The 9031-nt window shown below is 45.8% G+C and overlaps 1 protein-coding gene across 1 annotated transcript; it reads left to right on the forward strand.

Moving 5' to 3' along the window:
* The first annotated feature begins 405 nt into the window (after positions 1-405).
* LOC127088209 (uncharacterized) lies at positions 406-4787 on the forward strand. Its single transcript, XM_051029125.1, has 2 exons — positions 406-471; positions 2966-4787. The coding sequence occupies exon 2, from the start codon at positions 3052-3054 to the stop codon at positions 4684-4686; it is 1635 nt and encodes a 544-aa protein (XP_050885082.1). The 5' UTR covers positions 406-471; positions 2966-3051; the 3' UTR covers positions 4687-4787.
* The last annotated feature ends 4244 nt before the right edge of the window (positions 4788-9031 follow it).

Raw genomic sequence — 9031 nt, forward strand, 5'->3', positions numbered from 1 at the left:
TGAACCAATATGGATTGTTTTGTGCATGAATTGAACTTGATGGATGATATAAACATGAGACCAAGGATGTTTGCTCTTGTTTGATGTTAATTTGATGTTGGATGGTGGATACCTTGCTGTTTTAACTTTTTTCTTGCTTTGGGACCCTAGGCTTGGCCTAGTGGTCTAGTTGCTAATATTTGCTTGATTTTTCAGGATCAAAAAAGCAATGTACATGGAGAATGATACAAGTTGATTTTAATTGATGTTGTGGATGTTTGTACACTAACATAACCTTGTTTTGTAGGTGTTGGAGCTTGGGCTTAAGCCTTGGGCTTGTTTTGTGTTGTATTGTTTGAGCTGTTTAACTGTTTGCTTTACAGTTTGTCTGATTGGGTACTGACTGAGTTTGATTGTTTCCAGGTACTTTAGTTGCTCAGTTCCTTGTGAACTATTGCTTTGCTTTGCTTTGCATAAGCAACTTGCATTGAGGTAACTTCTTAAAACTTCATGTAGTCTGGAGACCCGGCTGTTACCGGGCCGGGCAAATTGTCTGAAGTCCTCCTTAAGAGGCAATGCTTGTGTATGTTTATTTTTAAGCCCAAGCAGGAAAAGCCCTTCAAGTAAGGCAATTGGTGGAAGGTAGGGACAAGCAACCTGTCCCCCACTATTCAGTTGAGTCTTCTCCTTGCTCCCATTACATGGTTGTAGCATTGAGATCAAAAGCCCAAGTGCACATTGAGTCAGAGTCATCGAGTATAAAAGGGTTCCCCTATTCTGGACCCATGCTCATTTGTCAGCTCTCCCTGGTTAGGGATAAGAGCTGTGAGGTCTGATCCTCACTTCATCCTTTCATCTTCTTCACCTTAGCCTCGTAATGGCAAGGTTAAGAGCAAACATAGCCTGTACAGACGATTGCTTAGGCAGTCAAACCTGATTGATTGAGCCCCTTGTTTGGCTATAGTGCGTGTTATGTGGATATCTGATTGACATGTTTGTTTGAGATGCCTGTTCTCATTTAATGTTGATATATGATTGTATGCTTGTGTGCTAGCTTCTTTCCTGGTTAGGTTAGTTTGCTTATGCAAGTAGGATAGAAACCTGGACTTAGGGCGACTTTGCATGACAACATTAGGCTCGAGTCTCAGCTCCCTAGTGTCGTGTTTTCCCCTCTGTCTCTGGTTAGGAGAGTTTCACCCCTGTTAAGGGGAACTACATCGCCCTGATCCTTGTTCCAGACAAGGTATGTAGGCAGGAGGTCGTGCGAGACCTCTCCGGGCGCCTTTTTATTTATTTGTATATGTTGTTTGGTGTTTTGGGTTCGGATGCTGACGTAAGTCCAGGATTGGCTGTCGGGCTCCACGTTTGCCCTTTTGAGTATGTTTTGGTTCGGATGCCGACATAATTCCATCAAGTGGTTGTCGGGCTCCATGTTTGCCACCCTTGCTTGTTTGTATGTTTTGTGTTGTTTGGCGTGCGTAAGCCGAACTACAGAGGCTCTGATTCTTGTTCCAGACAAGATATGTAGGCATAAGGTGCGATACCTTATCGAGCTCGTTCCTCTTGACCCCCACCTGCGTTCCCTGTGTGTGTGTGTGATGTTTAGCAACCCATTCTTTATTTTAGGACGTGGATCCCTAGGAGTACCTAGGACGTGAGGGGTGCTAATACCTTCCCCTCGCGTAACCGACTCCCGAACCTTTTCTCTCTGGTCGCGAGACCATGTCTTTCCAGGTTTCTCTGAGCGTTTCCTTTCCCTATCTTGGGATAAATAACGCGCAGTGGCGGCTCTGTGTGTTTTTATTTTTAGGCTCGCCGGTTGATTTTTCGCAGGATGCGACAGCTGGCGACTCTGCTGGGGAGTTGCGATGTAGACCTATGCTGGTCCATCGTCCCTAAGCGAGTCCTTCCTAGCGTTTTAGGATTGGTTTGGGTTGCTTATTGTGTGTTGTTTATTTATTGCATTTATTATTCTGACTGTGTATATATTTGCATTAATGTCTGCATGCATCATACTATCATGTTGTTGCCGTCCTCTATGCAGGTGGTTCCTCTGTTTGGGGTGGGTGTTCTGAGTGGGGCTAAAACCCAGGCCCGAGTATACACCTAGGACTAGTGTGGTCTCATGTCGCCTCTTTCATGTTAAGTCAACATGTGCCTGGCGGCGTGATGTACCACAAGCCGGACGAGATTCATTTGGTAGTGCTCATCTCTGTGGATATTCCGCTTTGGTTGAGTTACTCCATCTGAGTTGTTGACTTCGGTGACCGATCATTTCCCGGATCTTTGGTTCAGACGATCTCAGGAGAGCTACAATGGCACACCCGAAAGGGCAAACCCATTGAGTATCTCTGCCCGATTGTCGAGACTATTATCCGCCTTAGGATGACCTGTTTAGAACTTACCTGTGAGGGGAGGGTGATCCGTTCAGATGCATAATCAGATGGTGACTTTGTGTTCTGTGATTCAGAGACATATTTATAAGTCGGATTTATGGTCATTTATTGCCGTGACGCCGGAATGCTGTCCGTGATTTATCAGTGGGGATCCGTTTATTTCAGGATTCCCCGGGCCGATTCAGAGGATTGTGAATGTCTGCTCAGAGATTGTCAGATGATGATGATGTATCTGTCTTCCGTTTATTTCGGAACCCGTGGGTCAGATTTGTGGTTACATACTCCTCAGATGGTAAGGATCAGTCCAGAGGCCAGATTCAGTACCGAGGATCAGATGACTTGGAGGATGGCAACCCAGCGCATTGCATACATCTGCATCATTCTCATTTTGCATTCATCCGCACTCAAACTCACGTCTAGCCATATGGGGAGTATTATAGATTGAGAATCTGGTTGAGAGACATCTTGAATTTCAGAATGTGGATGTCAAAATATTATCTGTCTCGATGAAACCAGGATCGAAAGACAGAAGCTTCCTCATATGGATAGACGTTGCATTCATGCATATTAACCTGTTTGCTGTTTTGCAGGAATCATTGCTCGTGCTCGTAGAGTCATCCCTTTGCACTCAACACGCCCTCACAGATATTACACAAGAAGAAACACTCCCAGACTCATGGAGCTTCCCAGTGCTGATATGCTGGAACTGAAGGAGAAAATGAACGAACTGATCAATATAATGCAAGGTTTTGCCATTGGTCAGAAAGCGCTGGCGGATAAAGTTGAGAAACTCGAGCGGGTTTCTGCTCAGAACAGTGGGGTCAACCTGGATGGAGTCTCCAACCAGGGGCAGGGATCTCGTGATGGTGGAAAGAGGACAACAGTTGGTCTGGTGAATAATGCTGGTGCTGCTGGTCAACCTGGGCCTAGTCAGAATATGAAAGACAACTTTGTGCCTTCATTCTATGGGTTTGATGAGGATCAGGAGGAAGACAGGGAGGCCGACCAATTCTCCATGCAGAATGAACCTTTCGTGCCTTACAACGCTCCGCCTCAGAACAAGGATATTCAGCTGCTGGCCGAGAAGATCAAGGTATTGGAAAGCCATGCTACTCCGGGGTTTGTCAACATGTCCAACATGGGGCTAGTGGAGGGGATCGTGATCCCGCAAAAATTCAAGGCGCCCGCATTTGACAAATACAATGGGAGTTCCTGCCCGGAAACCCACCTTCAAGCTTTCGTTCGCAAGATCTCTGCATACACGACTGATCAGAAGCTATGGATGTACTTCTTCCAAGACAGTCTGTCTGGAGGATCCTTGGAGTGGTACACCAAGCTTAAGTCGTCCGATATCAAGAGCTGGCAGGATCTGGGAGATGCATTCTTTAAACAGTATCAGTTCAATGCTGACATGGCTCCTAGTCGTACCCAGCTGCAGGGTATGTCTCAGAAGTCAACTGAGGGGTTTAAAGAATATGCTCAACGGTGGAGGGAGTTGGCTGCCAGAGTTCAACCTCCTTTGGTGGATCGGGAGATGTCTGATCTCTTTATGGGTACTTTGCAAGGGGTCTTTGCCGAGAGAATGGTGGGTTGTCCCGTCACCAACTTTGCTGATATTGTGGTGGCGGGTGAGCGAATTGAAAGTTGGCTGAAAATGGGGAAGATCCAGGGTGGTAATGCTTCGTCATCGGGATCAAAGAAACCATTCGGGAACGGTCAGCGCAAGAATGAGGGTGACTCGAGTGCTGTGTATGAGCAAAGAGGATATAGTGGGGGTCGTTATTATCAGCGTGCTGCTGCGGTAAACATCCCTGCTGGTAATCAGTCAGCCAGACAGCAACGTCAGCCACCGCAATCGAGAGCCGGGTACCAGGTGAAAGGGAAAGGAGTTGATCGTCACTTCGACAGGCCGCCCGTGTCATATGCCGTGCTGTTCAAAAAGTTGAGGGATTTGGGGTTGGTCCAGCCGAGGGCGATGGTTCCGATAAGAACAGATCAGTGGCCTCCTGATTACGATGAGAATGCCAAGTGTGAATTTCATTCTGGTACGCAGGGGCATAACATTGAGGGTTGTAGAGCATTCAAGAATGTCGTCCAGGACCTGGTAGACTCCAAAGCTATCAATTTTGCGCCATCACCAAATGTTAATGCTAATCCCATGCCGGTACATGGTCAAGCGACGGTGAGTGCAATTGCTGAAGATGCAGATTACACCTGTGCAGTGGGTGGAGAGACCAACAGTGACTGCAAGCTGGATGGTTGGGTAAAACCGTGTGCACCAGGGCAGCAAATCCTGAACTGGAGGGTTTGAAAGATCAACATTGTTACTCGTCTGGAAGAGTATTATTTCTTGTTTTCAGTTTATTTGCATGAAAGCCATACGTGTTGCCCGACACGCAATGGTCCATTGTAAGGGCCACCTCATGTTTAAATTTGCATTTCTGCATCATTAATAAATGGATGTTTTTCAGTCAAAAAACGGTGTTCCCTGTTTTTCATTTATTTTGCAGTTTAAAAACAAATAAAAATGGCAATGTTTATTTTCATTTTTTATCTTTTTGTTTTGTCTCGTTCCGACTTCAAAAACAAGTTTCCGGATCTCGTTGATAACAATTTGGTTACCCCTCATATGACTTCGACAAACCGAGCAATCATGCCGAAGAAGGAGGCGAAGAAGATTGTGATCTGCTGGAATTAACCAGATTGCTAAAACAAGAGGAGAAGGTGATTCAGCCGCCCGAGGAGCGGGTTGAGATTGTTATTCCACGCACCGCCGAGGTCAGGAAGGAGATGAAAATCCGGGCCGTTTCAGAGGCAAGTTGAAAGCAGAATGGTAGCCCTGTTAAAAGAGCATGTGGATATTTTCGCTTGGTCGTGTCAGAATATGCCAGGGTTGAATACCGGTGTCGTCGCGAACAGGCTACCATGGAGAGAGGATTGTCCTCTTGAGAAGCAGAACGCCAGTGCCTGTATCAGAGAGCCATGGTGACTTTGTTTCATGATATGATTCATCATGAAATCGAATGCTATGACATGATAGCAAAGTCCCAAACAGAAGAGGGGCATCTGGCAGACTGGGGGCAAGTTGGTTAACTGGTTGAGACAATTCAGACTGAGGTTGAATTCAGATAAGTGCACTATCAGAGTGCGGGCCGGTAAGCTGCTGGGGTTTATTGTAAATAAGGGAGGAATCGAGGTTCATCCTGCTTAAAAAAAAAAAAAAAAAAAAAACGCCTGGACCGAGAAAGAAAAAGAAAGGTTAGTGGTTTCTTAGAAAGATTGAACTACCTGTCATGGTTCACATCTCATCTAACCGCCACGGGTGAACTCATATTCAGATATTGATAGAAAGATCAAACGTTCAGGCGAAATAATGATTGCCAAGGGGCGTTGAAAAAATAAAAGGAAAAGTTGCAGGAACCTCTGATTCTGATACTTCCTGTGGAAGGAGCAACTGTTAAATCTGTACTTGACGGCCTTCGAGGGGTCTACGAGGTGTATTGGGTCAGCATGACGAGTCTTGTCGAAAAGAGCATGCAATTTACCTTAGCAAAAAGTTTATCGACTTTGAAACAGTACATTCACTGTTCGAAAAAACTTGATGTACTTTGGCATAGGCTGCTCGCCGACTGAGACAGTATATGCTGGTTCATACCACTTTGTGGATTTCCGAGATGGATCTGATCAAGTATGGGTTTGAGAATCCAGCATTTACCGGACGGGTTGCGAGAAGGGAAAAATGTTGATCAATTCGTAATACTCTCAGAAAGCAATCAAGGAGTGTATTGTCTAATTACATTGCTCCGCAACCTATTGAGGATCATCAACCGATGAAGTTTGAGTTCCCTGATGAGGACATCTCGAGGTGCTCTGATCGAAAGATTGAGAGTAGCCGATCCCGGAGGAGGGGCCTGACCCTGAATCCGAACGGATTCTGATGTCTGATGGGGAGGTTAAGGTGAATGAGTTTTGTTGCCCGGATAACGTTGGAATGCACCGACGGTGCGATTGTGCAGAAAATGGTGGTAACCTACAAAGATTGGCATGAGATGTTGCCGTTCGCATTGCATGGGTATCGAACGTCGGTACGTACATCTACTGGGGCAACTCCTTTCTCATTGGTATATGGAATGGAGGCGGTATTACTTGTTGAGGTTCAAATTCCCTCTTTGAGAGTCCTGATGGACGTGAAATTGCAAGAGGCTGAATGGGTAAGGACCCGATATGAAGAGTTGAGCCTGATTGAGGAAAAGAGGCTAGCAGCCATCTGTCATGGGCAATTGTACCAGCAAAGGATGAAGCGTGCTTTTGACAAGAAAGTACGACCTCGGGTATATCACGTGGGTGATATGGTGCTGAAAAGGATCCTTCCTCCTCAAAACGATCGAAGGGGAAAATGGACACCGAATTATGAAGGTCCATTCGTGGTCAAGAAGGTTTTCTCTGGTGGAGCCTTGTTGTTAACGACCATGGATGGCGAGAATTTTCCATCCCCTGTGAATGCGGACGCAGTTAAAAAATACTTCGTATAAATTGACCCGCTGGACGAAAAGAACAAAATAGTCCAGGCAAAAATGGGCATCCCGGCGAACCAAAAAACAGAAAGAAAGGTTCGGGCAAAAATTAGGGATATAAATGAAAAGATGTACACCCGGCAAGTCGAAAACCTGAAAAGGCGACTTGGGCAAAAAAGGGTATCCCGGTGGATTGAAAACCCGAAAGGGCGGTCCAGGCAAAAGAGGGATTGAAACGAACAACTGCGTCCAGCATGATCGTTTTCGCTTTGGTTAAAGCATCATGGATAATACCCGGTAGGGATCAGTCAGAAGCGTCTTGTTCAGAAGGCAGAAAGCATGGAGAGTCTGAGGACATATGGGGTGTAACCGAGTTGGAACTCGATGAGATCACGGGTTTCACATTGCCATTAGGATAGATTTTTCCTTTTGTGCAGTTACCTCTTTTCAGGAATTGCTTCCTTTGTATTGCTCATTTGAGCCACACTTTTTCAATCAATAAAATGCATATTCAGTCAAATAATTTTGTTTTTGTTTTTCATAACCGCTTTGATTGCAAAAACATCCAAATATTTTTGATAAAGAATCTTGCATTTTAAGACATACAGGTTCCTTCCAATGCATGTTTATAAGATTGAAAGCTGGAGATCTTATTTGGAAGGTTGAGTGACCCAAGTGTTGAAATCTTGACACGCCTGGGGCACGGTTTTATCTGACGGTTTATTTTGCAGGAACTGTTAGATATTCTTCACTCACTTGCAGGTTGTGATGTGGAAGCTTTGTAACAAATCCCCAGAGAGTTCTCTCAGGAACGAATGAATGAAAAACGACGAAGGGACGTTGAGGCGTACGACGATCCTTGATGATAATCAAGAAGACTCTTCAAAGTCGGAAGGTTGAAATTATGTATAAATCCCAGGAGTACGTTCTCGTCGAGCGCGGGGTGATTTGGAATACAAGATGATGGAACAGAAAAGGTCCAGACGAGTCTGGAAATTCTCAAAAGTGGAAAGATGATACGAGTATTGGAGGTAGATACCATGGTTCGATGAGTCGACGGGTGTTCTGTGCCAATTATTCTCGTTTCCCAGCTAAGTCCCCAAGCAGAGTTATAGGACTAACTCCCTGCAGATCCAAAGTCTGTGGACTTCTCTAGCCGAGTCAGGATGGTTATCCCGGACAGGTTAAAACGGTGTTTCCTCAGCAGCCAGGCCAGAAGGTTGCTATTCCCCGAGTGGAGCGGGTTCAATGAAATATATCTCCAGCAGTTCCCCGAGTGGAGCGGGTTTTAATGAAATATATCTCCAGCAGTTCCCCGAGTGGAGCGGGTTTTAATGAAATATATCTCCAGCAGTTCCCCGAGTGGAGCGGGTCTTTTTCAAAGAAATATATCTCCAGCAGTTCCCCGAGTGGAGCGGGTTTCAAAGAAATATATCTCCAGCAGTTCCCCGAGTGGAGCGGGTTTTTTCAATGACATATCTCTCCAACAGTGTTCATTCTACCAGTGGATTGAACGAGTTTCCGTAGCAGACGAATATCTGCATCCCCAGCCGAGGGTATCCTACATGTGGATTGATTGGGTCCTCCCCAGCGGAGTAGTTGTCGTTCCCCTAGCAGGGTCTGGATGGTATTCCCCCAGCAGGTTGAAGATTGCTCATTTCCCCAGCGGGAGTATCTGTGAGGGTTCCCAAAGCAGAGTTGGGATCTATATCCCCAGCAAGTCAAAGACTGTGGTATTCCCACAGAGTGCAGTGAAGGATCTGTATCCCCAGCATGTCCTCGAGAGGGTGGGGTGCAAAGGAGGTATTCCCCAGCATGTCCTCGAGAGGGTTGGGTGCAAAGGATCTGTATCCCCAGCAAGGGTTGTCTATTTCCTAGCAGCAGTGCTATCCCCGGCAGGGTGGAAATTGGAGCAGTGGCGAGTTCCTCAGCAGAGAGTCTCGTTTTCCCCAGAAAATTCCCTTGAGGGGGATATTTTTATGCATTCATCATGTAGAATAAGCATTGCATATTGCATAGAAAAATAAATAATCGCGTAGCATTTCCATAATTATGGAGCATTACGCAGAAGAAATCAAGCATGCATCATTGCAAACGTCAGCTAGTCTCAAGCCGTGGTTACTGTTTGAGAGGTATTTTGCC

The sequence above is a fragment of the Lathyrus oleraceus genome, chromosome 5 (assembly GCF_024323335.1).
Source record: "Lathyrus oleraceus cultivar Zhongwan6 chromosome 5, CAAS_Psat_ZW6_1.0, whole genome shotgun sequence".
In the NCBI taxonomy this organism is placed as follows: Eukaryota; Viridiplantae; Streptophyta; class Magnoliopsida; order Fabales; family Fabaceae; genus Lathyrus; species Lathyrus oleraceus.

Coding starts and splice junctions, on each gene's coding strand:
- LOC127088209 (XM_051029125.1), top strand. CDS start 3,052: ATGGAGCTTCCCAGTGCTGATATGCTGGAACTGAAGGAGAAAATGAAC.